Source organism: Bos indicus x Bos taurus, chromosome 23 (assembly GCF_003369695.1).
Source record: "Bos indicus x Bos taurus breed Angus x Brahman F1 hybrid chromosome 23, Bos_hybrid_MaternalHap_v2.0, whole genome shotgun sequence".
Lineage (NCBI taxonomy): Eukaryota > Metazoa > Chordata > Mammalia > Artiodactyla > Bovidae > Bos > Bos indicus x Bos taurus.
In genome coordinates, this window is record NC_040098.1 from 13,431,637 (window position 1) to 13,450,392 (window position 18,756).

The 18,756-nt window shown below is 38.9% G+C and overlaps 1 protein-coding gene across 3 annotated transcripts in view; it reads right to left on the reverse strand.

Moving 5' to 3' along the window:
• BTBD9 (BTB domain containing 9) overlaps nt 1-18,756 on the reverse strand; it is a 421,919-nt gene that overhangs the window by 322,312 nt on the left and 80,851 nt on the right. For 2 of the 3 annotated variants that reach the window (XM_027524030.1, XM_027524031.1), the window contains exon 7: nt 1,781-1,914. The exons of the other annotated variant lie outside the window; for it this stretch is intronic. In XM_027524030.1, coding sequence (XP_027379831.1) covers nt 1,781-1,914 — 134 coding nt within the window. The remainder of the gene's footprint in view (nt 1-1,780; nt 1,915-18,756) is intronic. 3 annotated transcript variants of the gene reach the window in all.

Consider the following 18,756-nt stretch of genomic DNA (forward strand, 5'->3'; position numbering starts at 1 on the left):
TCATTAAGTAATAATGCTGTGTTTCCTGTGGTCATGTATGGATGTGACAGCTGGACTGTGAAGAAGGCTGAGTGCCAAAGAATTGCTGCTTTTGAACTGTGGTGTTGGAGAAGACTCTTGAGAGTCCCTTGGACTGCAAGGAGATCCAACCAGTCCATTCTGAAGGAGATCAGCTCTGAGATTTCTTTGGAGGGAATGATGCTAAAGCTGAAACTCCAGTACTTTGGCCACCTCATGCGAAGAGTTGACTCATTGGAAAAGACTCTGATGCTGGGAGGGATTGGGGGCAGGAGGAGAAGGGGACGACAGAGGATGAGATGGCTGGATGGCATCACTGACTCAATGGACGTGAGTCTGAGTGAACTCTGGGAGTTGGTGACAGACAGGGAGGCCTGGCGTGCTGCGATTCATGGGGTCACAAAGAGTCGGACACGACTGAGCGACTGAACTGAACTGATTAATGCTATGTAATAGGTGCTACCTGTTGCCTACACAATCAATCTACCTTCTTTCTTTTCCTTCCTTCTTTCTTTCTAAGAGTCCTGATTGCATCAGTGTCCACTCCTCTCCCATGTGGAAAGGGGAGAGATGACCTATAAATGGGTAAATTTTGATCAGAAGTCACCATGATTCCATTATCTTCACAAGTGACTGATTTGAGTTTGTTAACATCAATGAGTTCTAGCCAGTAAAATACAGAGGTCAACTAGAGGGCTTTTGGGAAAGGTTTCTTGACTCTTGAGGGACAGAAGGGAAGAAATACTATTATTGCATTTAGATTTAATGCCTGGACATGGACATGTAACAGTCACCCTAGGATTGTGAAAGAATATAGTCTAAGGACAAAACTGACACAGAAATGATGCAGAGCCCAGACAGAAAAATTCTAGGTTCTTGACAATGTCATTAATCCACAAATTAACCAACCCTGAAGCTGACCTAGTTTTACATACAAAAGTATACTTCCTGATTATTTAGCCTCTTTGAGTGAAGGTTACTATTACTTGCAGCTAAAAGCACCTTCACTGGTGCACAGAGGACATAGCTGGTTGGAGAATTTGAGTATTTACCATCAATGCCACTATATAAGGAATGAAGTGAGATTTGAAAAAAAAAAAGTGGTCTTTGCCCTCAAGAGTTTACGATCTGTTTTTTTTAAGACATGCAAAACATGTGATACATCAATTAAAGAAAAAAATGATGAAGCACAAGTACATAGAACAAAAAATCATTACTGTGGGACATTAGAGCCAACATTCTAAAGGGAATAAAACCAACCTACATGCTTTTTGCCCAGCATAAAGGCATGCTGTCTAAATTCCATTAGTGTAATTCGACTTTCAGGAAGCTCTCTCCAGTAGGTATCTTTAGTTCTATCTGCCCAGCATTCTCTTATATGTTCAAAATGTTGCTCCCCTCATTTTGTGAGGTCAGAGTGTCAAACCCAAGGTGGGCTAGCCAGAGCAATTTCCTGGGATTTCTTTAAATCTTAAGATCATAAAAAGTGATAAAAGGTTGAGCATTCCAGGTGTATGGATTTATCAAAAGTCAGCAAATGTAAACTTAAAGATTTGTATATTTCTTTGAATGTAGATTTTATATCAAAAGGAAACATGTTTTTTAAAATGGTGAATTCTTAGTTAATAATAAGCATGCTGAAGCATTTAGGGGGAAGTCTACTAATGTCTGCAATTTACTTTGAAATGGATTTTTAAAAGCTGCATAGCAGGATTGATAAACAAACAGATATGTGATAAAGCAAATGTAATAACATACTTACATAGCAAAGCCTTTTGTTTGAAAAACTTTGAAAATTTTTCTGGGGGAGAAAAACCAAAGTCCCAGTGCTGGCAATGCTGTGAGCTATACCTCAGGAGGTATCTGTGGTCATATCTCCCAGGGCATGGAGGAAAACTGTTCAGAAAACAAACATGCAGGAAGAACCAGAACAAAATACAGAAATGACTTGATCATCAACAAAAGAGAAATGGTGAAAGTTATGGTATATTTGATAATATGAAATAACACTCAATAAAAATTTTAAATGAAAATCCCACAAAATTATATATATGTTAGAGTAATATACATATATAATACATACATACATACATAATATAATCTTAGAAAAAAGCTACAAGAAAATACTAAAAATCGTCAACAATGGTTATCTCTGGGTTTGGGACTATTAATGTCAAAATTATACTTTATTTTCCAAGTTTTAATTAGCATATGTTACTTTTAGAACAACCAACAAAGAAGTAATTTTTTAAAAATTCATTGCTATTAAAAAAGATTTTTTAAACTATATCTTATGGCTTGCTTCCCAGGCACCATTTCTACCATAAATGTTCTGAATCTCATGAATGTCTGAAATCTTCTATTCATTCCTCAAGGCTTGGGAAGCAGGAGCCCAATAGTTAAGATCATGACCTATGAAGTCAGGCGATCTTGGTTTAATCCCCAAATGCCCTTACAAAATGTATGTTTTTGGACAAGTTAATCTTTCTTGTCTTAATTTCTCCATCTACTAAGTGGGGAAATAGTACATACAGGTTTATCTGGAAAATAAATGAGATAACACATGCAAAACACTTAAAATGGAGCTTGAACCACAGGTAGACGTTAACCATCGTTATCATCCTCATCAACACCTTGTCTGATGATCTTGTTTCCTACCTTAATAACAGAATTTTACTCATCAGGCACTATAGACTCACCCGTTTTCACTGCCTCTGTGTTTTTATACCTAGCCTGCCTTCTTCCTTTCAGTCATACCTTTATATATATTTCCAAATACCTTCTAAGTGTCCAGCACTGCCCCAGGCACAAGATACCACTGCCCAAGAATGTGGGCCTCCTCTTTTCTGAAGTTAAGCCACAGGCTCCACCTGATCTCTCCCACTGGCTCCAGCTCCTCGCCAGCTCATTCGACCTCCCCACCAGTCCACTCCACCTTCTTCCCCCAAATCTTTAATCTTTACCTCTCCACTGGTTTCTTGCTCTGCCTGAAAATCTTCATTAGTACCTACTTGTGGTAGTGGTGCACGTTCAGTCAGGTCTGACTCTTTGCAACCCCATGGGCTATTCTGTCCATGGAATTTTCCAGGCAAGAATATTGGAGTGGGTTGCCATTTCCTTCTCCAGGGGATCTTCCCAACATGGGGACTGAATTCCCGTCTCTTGTGTCTCCTGGACTGGCAGGCAGGTTCTTTATTCTTTACCAGCTGAGCCACTGGGTAGAGTCACCATATATTTCTTCTTCCTTTAACATCCATAGTTCTCAAAGAAAAGTCCTAAAATCTGATTTCTTAAACTCCACTGAAACTTTACTTACCAAGATTCCTAATGGCCTTCTTACTGCCATATGCAATAACTGTTTTAGGCCTCCTTCTGTTTGTTCTGCTACTTCTAACACTGCTGACTATGCAGTCAGCTTGCAAACTCTCTTCTCTTCTTTAATGCAAGTTGTTAACACCATCGTGGTTTTCTCACAGTTCTTTGGCGGTTCCATCAAGTTCCCTTAAAGCAGATGTTCCTCAAGCAGGAGATTCAGCTCTTCCTATTCTCTGTCTCAAAGATCTTGACTCTCCCCATTGCTCAAACACTAGCTCTAATGAGATGACTGTTGTATTTCTAACTCCAGTTTTGACTTCTCCCCTGAGTTTCAGTCCATTTCCAACTGCCTGTTATGCATTTCCAATTGGACTTTCAATCTAAGCATGCCACCCGAAAAATGTGATATTTCACCCATAGACTACTCCCTAATCTGATTTTCCCTCTGTAGTTAAAGATAACAAATGAAGGGAGAATACATCCTAGGTAAGAGAAAACTTCTCAAAAAATAAAGGCAGGCAAAACCTTTCAATTTTCCACAATGATGTCTCTTACAAACATCTCTTTCTCACCATTTTTCTTTTTCCACCCCATTTCAGGCCTGTGCACTGGCTGCAGTGTCACCTGCCACCACTCTCACCATCTGCCTCCACCAATCCAACAAACTACTTCATAAAAAGATTTAAAAAATGCCTATTACCACTCATGTACCTACCACCTACAAAGATTAAATCCAAATTCCTGACAATAACATTGAAAGTCTCTGAGAGCCGGGCCTAAGACTGCCTCTCTTCCCAGCACTGAAATCCTTATGTTTCAGACGACTCTGAGCTCACAACCATTCTGGTCAGTGTCTGCTACACATCTCATACTTTCCCACCTTGCCTGCACAAGCCCCTCCACTCCTATAAATTATCCAAATTCCATCTCTGCCTCAAATCTTAGCTTAATCCACCACACAATCTTCCAACAGCATTTAGGTATACAGTGTTTTTCACTATTATTATTACATCATGCTTTCTATGTACCAGGCACTGTTCTAAACACTTTATATATACTAATTAATCCAAATCTTACAATAATGCTGTAAGATGGATACCATTATTATCTGTATTTAACATATGGGGAAACCGGGGCACAGGAAGACTAGGCAATTGTCTAGACTTACAGCTTGTGAGTGGCAGGCCCACAAATTACATCCAGGCTGCATGGTTTCAAAGTCTGTGTTCTGCTGCCTATCTGGAATTCTTTAGCAGTTTTGTCTGTACTGCTCATTTATTAATAAGCTACTTTGAGACATCTATTCAATTATGAGGAGAATGATAAGACATATTTAAGTCTTTTCCCTTCAGCTAGATTAATCACTTAGGTAAACCTTCACTACCGAGGTTTCTCCAGTTACTAATCACTATCAATAAATATTAGCTTATAGATTTGTTAAATAAAAATACAAGAATGGACAGAAATAAGAGTATCTAGCCGAGATGTTAAAATTCTGAGAAGTAACTTTAAACTGTTTCCAAGAATAGAAGGTTTATTTTTTTTAAAACTGGCTATTGGGGGTTTTTTCATTTTCCTATGGTAAAACAAAACCATAAAGATAGAATGTCAGGAAAAAACTTCTAAATGATTATACATCATGAAATGTTATAAGACAGGATGAAGAACTTCTCATCTTTAGGATTTCCAAGAATAAAAAATGCCTAGGAAAAATTATATAGTCTTGCCTGAAAGTAGAGAAACGGATTCTTATTAGAATAGTGAGCACATAACAATGCTTAAATCAATGTTTATTTAATAAATGCATGAGCTACCTTGATCACAAAATTATCTAAGTTGTCTTCTACAGAACATAATTTTTATGCAGAGCTACATTCCAGTAAGTCCAACATCATGAGTCTTCTGAAAAATGTACACATTTTCAGAAGTTCCACCCATTTGGAAACTAGTTTTAGTTTTGGCAAAGCTGATATTCATTTTGATAGTATTTGGGCAAATTTTTCAGCTATTTCTTAAAGCCACTTTTGCTTGATATACGATAAAATAAACCACAAAGAGGTAGTTTCTGCCCTCTAGCTAAAATTTTCAAGACTCATAATAAGACATGAATCAACAGAGATCAGAACAATTAATTCTCTTCTTCATCCCTCCTTTTCTGTCTCTATATGGAGTGGCAGTAGGTATCAAACAAGAGCAAGCCAGCTAAATCTGGCATCTTGTCACTGTCCGGGAAATCAAGTCCTTAGAAATCAACTCATCCTTAGTGAAATTAAGACTGAAGTAGTCACCAGAATGATTTTTGTGTGTTAGTCGCTCAGTCCTTTCTGAGCGACTCTTTCTGAGTCGCTCTGTCCATGGGATTCTCCAGGCCAGAACCCTGGAGTGGCTTGCTATTCCCTTCTCCAGGGGACCTTCCCAACCCAGGAACTGAACCTGGATCTCCTGCATTGTAGGCTGCCTGAGCCACCAGGGAAGCCCAGAATGATTTACTCATTTACAATAAAAGTATTTTGTCACACGGGTGAAATAACATATGCTGGCACAATAAGCACATCCCATCCCTGTAGATAAGCCACTTCAATATAAGTCAAAATCATAATCAGAAACTAATTTCCTAAAGAAGGAGGGAATATATCACTATGATTTCCAACTACTTTTTTTAATCATGAGAAATCATTTTTATAGCAATCAGAAATATCTACGGACTGCATGACTGGTGCATTTTCTCTATGTATGGAGAACTGCCTGGAAATCAAAAAGGTGTTTAATGAGTCTGTGCTCCAAAACAGAGAGGCAGGATTCAAATGAACAATAGCATCAAACTGTACCAGTCTTACTACCGGCACTAGAAACAACCACTCACCTAAAAGGGCTTAGATATGCTCACCTCAGTAAATTTCTTTTTATTATCCTTCCACAAGTGGTCAACAGGCCTTCTGATAGACATATTTTTAAAAATATATAAATATTATCAAAGACTTCTGCAAGGCAAAAAGTGATTCTATCAATATCTTCTGATTTTGCAGATCTAATGTATCAAGTTAATCTTCCATTTCAACAAAAGGGCAAGCAGATCTCTTTCTTTATTCTTTTTGAGAGGTTGGAATTGGGGAGAGACAGGGGAAAGTGCTTCACTTTGAACTGACACTGAATTTTATGTTATAAACAAAGAAAACATTAGATATAAAATGAAGTGGCAGGACTTTCCTGTTGGCCCAGTAGTTAGGAATCCACCTGCCAATTCAGGAGACATGGGTTTGATCCCTAGCCAGGAAAGAACCCAGATGCTGCAGAGCAATTAAGCCCATGTACCCCAACTACTGAGCCTGGGTGCACCTAGAGCCTGTGCTCCACAATGAGAAGCTACCACAATGAGAAGCCGTGCATCTCAACTAGAGAATAGCCCCAACTCACTACAACTAGAGAAAAGCCTGTGCAGCAATGAATACCCAGAACAGCCAGAAATCAGTCAATAAATATAATTTTTAAATAAATTTAAAAAATAAAGCAGTCGACCTTCAAAACTTGTTCTTCATCCTTCAGCAAATTTTAGCTGATACACAGCAACCTAACTGAGACTACATTTTCCAGCTTCCATTGCTGGTAGGTATGATCAGTAGCTAAGTTCTCACCAACAGAATGTGAATGAAAGCAATGAATTATACTTCAAAGCTTTGGTCTTTATGCACTGGGTGTACACTCCTCTGCTACCATGGAGTTCACCAGAGGAATCACAGAAGTCACATGCAAAGGCTGGCAGAGCCACTTTGCCAGCTTGCATCCCACGAGGTCATAAGGAAGAGTGCCTATCAGGCCTGGACTGTTAAGTGACAAAACAAATTTTATCAAAGTCATTGGGTCTCTCTGACAAAACAGCTTAATCTGTATTCTTATTGATAGAGATATGGATAAAATTAAACATCAGAACTGCATATTAGACTATATAACCACTCTATGTAAATTCATAGCACTTAGGTACACCTTTAGCAGAGAATGTCACCCAGTATGTATCTATTCCTACATATTTGATGCCGAGGAATTCATTGGTTTCTTAAGATTAAAAAAAGCAATGATTGAGTCCATAGTATTAAACTCAAAAGACAAGAAAATTATAAATACTTTGGGGAAATTAAGGGGTTTCTGAGGAGCACATGTATTGTCAACGCTAATATAAAAAGCAAATGGGAGTGGGAGGAGTGGGAGAGATGATAAAAGTATTCATTCTGATTTTAACTCTGAAATCCAAGTACATTTTAGGAGTGACAAGTATTATCTACATCATTCTTTTTAACATTTCTTATATATAAGCAGGAGTAATTTTAATATCTATAATTACTAGCTACATCGCTTTTTAATCTAAATTTACTAACTTCAGGGCCTTTTGTTTACCAACTCTCTAATCACTTGTATCACATTTAACAGATATCAACTATTAATGTCAACAACTAATGTACTTCTAACTGTTCATATCTTAACTGAATATTACCAACATCATCCTTATTTAAATATATTTATTCCTCTAGCCAAATGAACTCAGGGTTAACACTAATTTCCAAGATGGGTAGAAGTTAAGTAAAGAATCTGAGACTCTGGTGCCTAAACTCCTTTAGGACAGATGGCTGGTCTTCAAAGAATTTACAACCACATGACTGTTCCATTCAAAAATTATATTGTGCCACAGCCAACTCTGATTATTTATGTTAACTGAAGGCAGAAGCACAGATGATCAAAAACATTCTGCAAATCACTTCTAGTTGGCTTTGAAATATCTATTAATTTTTTTTAAGAGATTTATTTGATTATCTTTTTCTCAGGATAATACGAAAAATGACTTACATTCCCTGGGTATGAGCCAAATGACAGGAGCATAACGGGTGGTTGGACCAATTCAATGTGGGTATAAAAACGCACCACAAATAAAATGGAAAGCAGACCAATTATAAGAGATAAATGAGACTTGACTACAGATATTAAAAATAAGATATTTTAAAACACGATTCTGTATTAGGCTCTGTATGGAATTAGACTTATAGAGATAGAGCTAAAGAGAAAATCTGTGCTATATTAGAGTTCACAAGCTCAGGGAAATAAATATTTCTAGAAACCCCTTGGTGGTTGGACTACCAGTCTTAAAGGTTTCTCACACACTGAAGGACAGGGATGTTAATACTATTAGTGCTTTGCTCTATTTTTTTAAGTATTTCAGTACACGATATTTATCAATTAGTAAGGAAAAATAATAACTTTACAATGCAAGAAACATGGCAGACAGCGTACAATACAAGAGATCAAATTAACATCACCAGCAACGAGACATGCCAACAAGTGCTTTACTCTTAAAAGTTATTAATACCTACAATGACCAGGACACATGGACCATGTGCATTGCTAGACATGCTCCAAATTTCAAAATGGATCTGAAATCCCTCAGAAGTCACTAGTATAGCAGGGGCGTCAGCACCAAAACAGGAGGTGCACGGAAAAGAAGGACTTTTCCCTCCACTGCTTCTCTCCTGGGCCTGTGCGTCTAGAAACCTTTTGACTTGGGTCAAATTCCATCTTCTGATTTTGTTCAATGCCTAAGAAATTTCTAGCATTTAATAAGTGCTAAGTAATAAGACACACAGTGGAGGCATAATAAATTAACATGAAATGCTCCACAGTGGGGCCCACTTTATGGATTATGCTAGTAATCCAGGGGCCATATTTTTGAAAAATAGATTTGTATTACAATAAACCTTATTGTATTACAACAGATTCACTGACTTACAGCGTGTTGCACACTTTCAAATCCCAAACCTATAAAGCATTTATTTTTTATTTAAGATTTATAAAATCATGTCCATCTTAAGATGCCTCCAGGCGTTCATATGATATAAAAGCAGATACAAAATTCTAACAAGAAGAAAAGCCAGGCTCTGTTCAGATTTGCTTTTGTTCTTTTTTAAAGCACTAAACAAAAGCCATATGTCTAATACCTGAAGGTCAACCCAAAGGGCCAACTTTATAAAGATTTATAAAATAAAAAAGTCTATCTCAAGAAAACACTGCTCTCTCTGGACACCAAAGACTTGGGCCAACTAGCAAGAGATCTTTGGTGGTGCCTCACTGGAAGCAAGTTTTAAGATACCTAAAGGATTAAAGCACAAATTTTAAAAAATAAAACTCACTACTCTGAATTTAACTCCAAAGCAAAGCTGTGACGTGTCTCCTGCTGTGATCGATGATGCTGAATGCTGGAGCGGCAACACTCTGCACACAGCATCGCCCTCACCTGGTCTTTACTGAGCAGGCCCTTCTCTTTCACGTACATTCACCGCTGGATCGGAAGGACGGCAAGTCGAAGATACAATAGCTGTCTTAATGTTGGGCAAAGGTGAAATGGTGAAGAGAAACTTAATGACAATGTTTCTGGTAGCCTGTGGTGAATTATTCATATTTATTCTGATTTTTATTTTCAGACTTCCCAGACTACCCCTCCCATATAAAAAGCAGGAAAAGTCACAAAATGGATGTCAGAATAATAGAATGCTTGAACATACATTAGATAGTTTCACAGTTTTTTGGTTTGCTTTTACTATTATATTACCTATGCTTGTACAATGCTTTGCATATAGTAGGTGCTCAAATATCTGAGGAAGATGGGAGGAAGAACAGGAAAGAAGAACTCAAGAAGGAGAATTTTGTAAGTGGAGCATAGACAGAAAGGCCAACTGTAAAATTTTCATCTGGGATTGACCCCAACCCTGAAACCTCTACTTGAAACTAGCCAAAGCTCTGCTTTCTTTCTGTTTCTAGCAAGTTTAATATAAAACCAGACATTTCTTCTAGTTGTATATGAGTAATTCCTCCTTGTAAATTAGAATTCCTGAGGTTCCTAGGATCACTGTCACTAAAAAAGATAAAAGCAGAATTTATTTTCTCAAGTGGGAAACATATAAATTTAACTACATGTTTAACCCATAAGTTTATATATAGCGTATACAGAAAGGGAGCACAGCGATGGTTAACAAGAGAATAGTTATGGCTCTAAGGCTGGACACATGCCCTCTGCTCTGCTGTCTCAGTCCTTCACCCTAGCAGAGCTCGTTGGCTCCCATAGCTTCTGTGTGTCAGTAATTACCAATTTATCTCCAATCCAAATCTGAGTTCCATGTGCCAGTCCTCTGCATCCAGCTTTTTCTGGAAATCTCCATTTGCATGACTCACAGGCATCTCAAACCTGAAAAGACTCAATACTGAATGTTTGGTCTTAACTGCATGCACAATCTGCCTTTCCTCAGATTTCCCTACCTTGGTAAATGGACCACCACTCACCCAGCTATTCATGTAGAAATACAGTGCTAACACGAGGCCTCCCTCTTTCCTGTATCTTCCACACCCACTCTATCATAATGTTTAATGATACTACCTTCGAAACATCTCAATCTCTCCTGCTCTTCAGGATCTCCACTGTCATCATTCTAATCTAGAGACTGCCAACTGTCCTCTACAGAATCCTACCCTACCTGCAAGACTGCTCTGTTTGGCTTGCTGTATTTTCATAAGCTATTTGGATCAGCTGTTAACATTTATAAATTTAAATATTTAACAAAACAATTTGGATTCCTAGCTTCTCTTGGAAAACTAAAAAATCTGGCAACAACACTGGGTAGGTACGTAATTCCACTTGGTCTATATTAGGTGGGCTCAGGAAAGAAACAACTCTGCCTCCTGGTTTATTTGCTGGTCCCCTCTTCACGGTCTCCCAACACTGAGGCCAAAGGAAAACTGACATTTATCAACATAGCTTTAATATTATTGCTTATATGGGTCTGCTATATACTTTTATACCACCCCACTGAAGGCAAATGAGTATGTGAACCCATTCCAGTATGTTTCCTTTCAAAATGTGAATCAGATCATATCTCTTGCCTGGTTAAACTTTCTAATGACTTCCAACTGACTTAAAAACCTAAAAGCTTACCATTACCTAAAAGGCCCTGTATGGTCTAACTTGTCCAATTTCATCTCCTGCCACTCCCCTCACTTACCAGGTTTCATCTGTACAATAGTACACTCTTTCACTTTTCCTATTCCCAAGCTTGGAAGAGGCTTCTCACAGATATCTACCTGGCTGCTTCCTCCTTGTCATTCAGGTTTCAGCTCAATGTCACCTTCTAAAAAAGTCTTCTCTGATGACAGAATATAAAGCAGTGTCTCCCCATAACACACCTTCATTTTCTATAAGGCAGTCTTATTTCCTTCACAGCAACCACTGCTTTTTCTAATATTATCTTGTTCATTTACCTTATATATATATTTATATATCACCCTTCTAGAATGTAAATGCCATCACAACAGGAACCACAAATGTCTTATTTGCCACTGTAACCACACTGCTTAGCATTAGTAGTAAATATACGTCAAATAAATAATACTATAACAGCTCTTGCAACTTCAAATGGGCTCAGTCAACACCCATCCCCAACCCTCTACTAATCTAAAGGCTAGCTTCTTTTGTAGCTTGGGGTGCCATATATCATGGTTCAGTCATTCAACAAACATATACTATAATTATTCAAGGTGCTGAGATCAAACAGTGGAAAAAATCCTGCCCTCAAGGAGTTTATAATTAAGTAGGGAAAGACAGAAAATAAACAAATATGTCAGTAAATTATACATTATATTAGAAGGCGATGAAGACTAAAGAAAAATAGTGGGAAAGGGACATAAGGAATGTGGTGAACGTGTGTCAATAAGTATGTGAGTGTGTCTGTGTGTGTACAGAGAGGTGAGCTGCAATGTTAAACAAAATAGTCAGGAAAGGGCCTGCTGAAAGGGTAACATTTGAGGAAAGAGCAGAAAGAGGTGAGAAAGGAAGCATTCCAGGCAGAGAGAACAGCAAGCGCACACATCTCAAAGCAGGAGCTTGTCTGGTGTGGAAGAGCAAGAAGGCCCATGTGGGTGAGGCAGAACGACGAGGGGAGTGAGCTGTAGGGGATTAGATCTGATAAGCACAGGGACCCAGATCATGCAGGGCCTTGTAGACTGCTCAAGAACTTTTGACTTTTATCCTGAACGAGATGATCATTTATTAGAAGGTTTTGATAAGATTTTGACTTATATTTCAAAAGTAAATATTTCTTTGGGCTTACATGATGCTGTGGACTAAAAAATCACTGAATTGTATACTGTAAAAGGGTAAATTTAGGGGTATGTGAATTATGCATTTAAAAAAAAAAGGCATTCCAGGGACTGAGAACAGATTATAGAACTACAAGAGCAGAGGCAGGGAGATGAGGTATTTGACCAGTATAACAATCTAGGAGCTGGTGATAGCCTGGATCATGGTACATGCAGCAGATATGGCAAAAAGTGGTTCCAATTCTGGATATATTTTAAGGGTAGGACCAAAAGGATTTGGTGATGGATTAGATGTGGCATATAAGAAAAAGAAGTGCAGGGTGACACAAAGGCTCTAGCCAGTGCACTTTCCTGATACAGGTAATGTAGATGCTACTCCTTCCTGCTCATCCTCCTCCTCCTTCCTGCCTAGAATATAGACAAGGGCCTTGGTGTCCGGCAGAGATGAGCATGAAGATGATGCCAACATTCTAAGGATATCAGAATGGAAAGGAAGAAACAGCCTGGCTCCAGAAGACATTACTGAACTGTACACAGGACTGGCAACCTCAAGATTCACTATTTAAGGAGAATAAGCACCCCAATTATTTAAGCTGTAGTTCACAGGGTTTCCTATGATTTGCACTAAAACGCATTCTTAACTAATAGTAACCCATTCTTAACATAGTGAACCATTAAACAATAACTCCTCATACTCCACCAACTGAGACCTTCAAACCTCTATGCTGCTTTTATGTCTAAGAATTTGCCTATTCCAGGTATTCATATAAGTGAAATAATATAACATTTTCCTGTTGTATCTGGCTTATTTCACTTAACATATTGTTTTTAAAGTTCATCCATGTTGTAACATGTATCAGAATTTTATCCCTTTTTAAGGCTTAATAGTAGTCCACTGTATGTACAGACCATAGTTTGTTTATCTGTCCACCAGCAAATGAACCGATCCAGCAGAACTGCAGGATCATATGGTTTAACTTTTTGGGTTTTATGTTTAACTTTTATATATATTTTTAAACCAAATTTTTCAAATAAAAAGCTTTATATGTTTAAGTATGTTTCACTTTTTGAGGAACAGCCAGACTGTTTTCTGTGGCAGTTGCACCATTTTACATTCCCACCAGCAATGCACAAGGGTTCCAATCTCTCCATGTTCTTGTCAAGAATTGCTGTTTTCCTTTTTCATTCATTTGTTTTTATAACAGCCATCCTTTTGGATGTGAAGTGTTAACTCACTGTGATTTTCACTCAGATTCCCCTAATGACTAATGATGCTGAGCATCTCTTACTGACCATTTGTACATAACGTCTGGAAAGACGTCTATTTGAGTCCTTTGTCCAGGGTGATGATCTGAAAATGCAAACCTGCTAAAAATTCTTTAATGGTGTCTCCCTGTTCTCCAAATGAAGTTCAAAATCCACAACATGACCTACAAGGCCCTGTGAGACCTGTCCTCAGCTCACTACCCAGCCTCACTTTGTCTTCTATACTCCTCCTGTTCACTTGCTCCATCCACACCACCCAACTCTCTGCTTCTCTCAGTTCTGTGAAAGCTTCTCCCTTCCCCTATACTTGGCTTGCTGCTGCTGCTAAGTCGCTTCAGTCATGTCTGACTCTGTGCGACCCCATAGACGGCAGCCCACAAGGCTCTCCTGTCCCTGGGATTCTCCAGGCAAGAACACTGGAGTGGGTTGCCATTTCCTTCTCCAGTGCATGAAAGTGAAGAGTGAAAGTGCAGTCGCTCAGTCGTGTCCGACTCTTAGCGACCCCATGGACTGCAGCCCACCAGGCTCTTCCATCCATGTGATTTTCCAGGCAAGACCCCCTGTCATTCCTCAAGGGTCAAATTAAACATTATTTCCTCAGGTAAGATATCTTTTCCTTCACTGCCCTTACCATGTGACAACTTAAATGATACAATTATCTATGTAACTGTTTATTATCAATCTCCTTCTCCAGAATATAAGCTCCTAATGACAAGGACTTTTTGTTTTATTAATAATATTATGGGGGGGGGAGTTCTAAGGAGTTTAAAAAATCATTCCTAGCCACAGGTAATTTCCAAATTTTGTAGTATAAATTATATGAAATACTATTATCCCTCTTACTTTCTGATAATTATTTAGTTACCTCTGATTCAGTATTAAGTTTCCTTGTAGCAAATCTATAAGTACACTGCTTTAGAAACACATCAAAACATGTGTTATTTTTAGTAAAGAGTGACAGAAGTGATTTCATTCATTTTCACTCCACCAAAATGGTATAGATTTGCCAGGCTGAAACAATTAATTTCCCTTTCATTTACACACTTATCTGTAAAGGCATCATGAAGTATGCCACAGGAATCATCTCTCTTCGAAGCCTATTATGTATGCTTTGTAATTTACTGGAAATTGAAATCATCAGTAATCATTTCTTCCTTTCCTCTTGTCAGGCTGGAGTCCTTTTTTAAGAGCTTTCTTTTCAGGTTTTGCCAACACATTTTTTTAAAGTATTTTCCTTCTTCTTTGAAAATGTGCCTATAAAGTTCAAAATTTTTTAAATAGTGCATTCCTAGATGACATCTTAAAAAAGAGCAATTTCAAAGCAAAATTTCTTTTTTGCCCAATTCAGGCATTTATCTTTCCCTAGAGATATGTAGATGAGAAAAGAAGCAAGGTCCACACATAAAAGGAAAACAGTCAACTAAAATGCTTACCTGAAAACCAAACCATAATTCAAATATTGTTAAGGGTCATTGTCAACATGTTTAGGCCAGGAGCACAATCTACCTTTAAATTGTTGTAATCTGATGGAAGGGATAAAAGTTTGACATAGTATTCCTCTAAAGAGAGCAGGGTAAAAAGATGAGCAATAAATCCATAAGGAATGGATATGGCCAGGCAGACGTTATAGAAAAGGCACCAGGAAAAATCAATAACTGCAGAAAAGGACAACAGAACCCATGTGTGAAAGGGATGTGTAAATTCTAAGGATTAAGATCTTTTGGAGGATTTTCATTGGATTGGGCTGTTTTTCCCAAAATCTAGCCTTTCAGTTAAGGAAAAAAAAAAAAAAAGCTATCTTCTCAACCGGAAGTTCATAATATTTTTTTAAAAGCAACCTACAATGTGACTCCTTTTAATGCCTGGTTCCATAAATGTGCCTGGCACTTCATAGTCATTCATAAAACATCCATGGATATTCCAATGAGCTATCAAAGGTGGTAAGATAAAACACAATACTAAGAGGGTTGTCACAAATCCCAGTTATTTACCTGTAAGATTTTCTTTATGAAGCTCTATCACCCCAAGTAGCTATTACAGTTAAATGGATAATGATGTAAAACACGCAGACTGTGCTGCCACAGAGGAAGCACTCAATAAATATGAGCTATCCTTCTTTGTGCACACAGCATTGCCTGCCTCAAGTCTTAGGAAATGTTGTGTCTCCAAACTCACCCTCCTGTTAACCTGCTGTGGAGGACAGTATCTGTGTTCTCAAACAGAGGCTGGCTCAATATTTTTGCATCATATTTGAGGATCAGAAAGAAAGCAAGATTTTAGTACGTCCTAACTTAGGCACTGTCAGAGCAAAGAAGGAAAGCAACTCAAAATGACAGCTGTCAGGAGGGAAAAAACCTTAATGGTAATAAGTAGGTTTCTGCAAAAGTAACTTCCCCAGACAGATACCAGAAGTGACTGTGTAGGGAAGCCTCCAGAAAGTAGGCAACCACTGCCCTACTTCTTTCTTTCACAGCTAAGCTTCTCAAAAATGTTGATATATCCTGTTTCCAATTCTTCCTTCTCTCTTGACCTAATCCAATCAGGTTTCCACCCCACCACTCATCTAAAACTGCTCCACAAGGGCATTCACGATCTCCATGTTGCTAAACTGTCAATTATCAGGCCTGATCAAACATGAACCCTTGGCAGCACCACACAATGGGTCACTCTATTCCTTGGCTTCCGAGTCACCACCTTCCCCTGACTTTGCTCCCCCATCACTGGCAGCTCCTCCTTGGTCTGGGGTACCAGACCCTTCTCCTAACCTCAGCCTCAACACTGGGCTTTCATCCAGTCTCACAGCTTTGAGACACATCTCATGCTGGTAACTCCTAATTTTATATATCTGGCCAGGATTTCTACCTTAGACTTCAGACACATATTCAACTGCCTCTTCAGCATTTCCACTCAAGACATCTAATAGGCATCTCATATCTAAAATGTTTTAGAGCTACTCTAAAACCTATCTTGCACAGTCCTCCTATCTCAGTCACTGCAATTCCATCCTTTTAGTTCTTCAGGCCAAAAACCTTGGTGCCACCTGTGACTCCTTTCTTATCCCATGCATATCTTCCAGCCAATGCCATTAGCTCTCCCTTCAAATATATCAGAACCTCCAGCATTTCCCCTCACTTCACCACTTCCACTCTCACCCAAGAGACTGCCACCACCTTTCGCCTCCATTCTGTTTTCTATGCTCATGCCTCTTCAGCCTACACTCCACCCAGCAGTTAGATCAATCAGATCACAGGACTGCTCAGCTCACCACCCTCCAATGGCTCCCCCATCTCACTCCAAGCTCACTCCAAGTAGTCTGTGGGATCAGATCCACAGACTACTTTCCATTCTGCTACAGTTCGAGGGGCCTCTTTCCCATCTGTGGAGCACACCAGGCATGTCCCCATGTCGGGGTCAGTTATCATTCCTTCAGCCATGAGCACTCCAACCACACTGGTTCGTTCCCTAATCTTCTTCAGGTCATTACTTAGCTGTCACCTGTATAATGAGGCCTCGCCTGTTTGAATTTGCAAATCCCACCCCATAAATATCCTAGTCCCTCCTCCCTGCTTTATTTATTTTATTGTCTGTCTCTCCCCATTAGAACATTATCTCCATTAAGATAGACATTTTTGTGCAATCTGCACTTTGCTGAATCCTCAATGCTTACAATGCTCAGGTTGTTCAAACTAGTCTGGAAAAGTTTCAAAGGGAAGGGCAATGCTCCAGCATCAGTCAGGCGGGGTAAAGTTCTCTTGCTTTCAGAGGACAGGTGTCCAGTAAATATTTGCTGAATGAATGAAAAAATGAATGAATAATGAAGCTGCCAGCATATAGTTTAAGAACAGTTCCCTCGATCTAAACTCAAACTGGGGCTCTATAACAACCTAGAGTGGTGGGATGAGGAGGGAGATGGGAGGGAGGTTCAAGAGGGACAGTATGTATGTATTGGTTGCATATGTTGATTGGTTGATTCATGTTGATGGTTAGCAGAAACCAACAAAATTCTGTAAAGCAATTATCCTTCAATTAAAAAAAATAAATTTTTTAAAAAAGAATAGTTCCCTTGATCTAGATAGAGGTGAAATCTTGGCAGGAACATGGAGTGTTAATGTATAAAAATTATTCCAGTTTTTAATAGGATCTGAAGATTAACAGAAGTTCTCTGCCTAAGAGAGGGAGAAGAACTTGGAAGTTCTAAGGGAAAATCCTGGAGGAGAAGACAGCCAACCAGACTGGGCTCCTAGAGACAGAAGTGACCAAAAGGAAATATAGATGGCAGCCCTGTGGAGAAGAGACTCTAGAAACTCACCTGTGCCTCTCACTCCTCACTCCTACACCCTACTTGGCCACATGATTCCTTCTAATCTTCACCCACCCCCATCCCCCCAAAGGTCAAAGCTCTCCATTAAATGTTCTCCAGGACTGTGTACCTCTTTTACATAGCACTTATCACAGTTAGAATTCTACATCAATTTGTATGCCTGCGTGATTACCTGGCACCCCTACTGATCTATGCGTGCACTCTGTTGCTCAGCTGTGTCCGACTCTTTGCAACCCCATGAACTATAGCCTGCCAGGCTCCTCTGTCCATGGAATTTTCCAGGCAAGTGGGTTGCCGCTTCCTTCTCTGGGGGATCTTCAGCCCATGAAAACAAGAACCTGTCTATTTTTCACTCACCTCTGACTACCCAGTGCCTGGCTTGTTACATATGTGTCAGTGAATAAATGAAAAATAATGTCCAATACAGATTTTTTAAGGCATTGATAATGGGATGGATAATGTTAAGCCCTTTGTTCTCTCTCCTGGAAGTCCACATTAGTCTCTAAAGCTCCTGTTGGAAAGGACTCTTCTGGAGGAACTGGAAACTGTCTTGAGTTTTATATCTGGAACACCATGATATAATACAAAATTAGCACATAAGAAGAAAAGAAATGAGAGGCACAGGAGCTATAAAGAATTAAGTCCTGGGACTCAGATTTCCCAAATAGCACAGAAGTTTTGGACTCTTCAAGACCATAGAACTGGGGCGG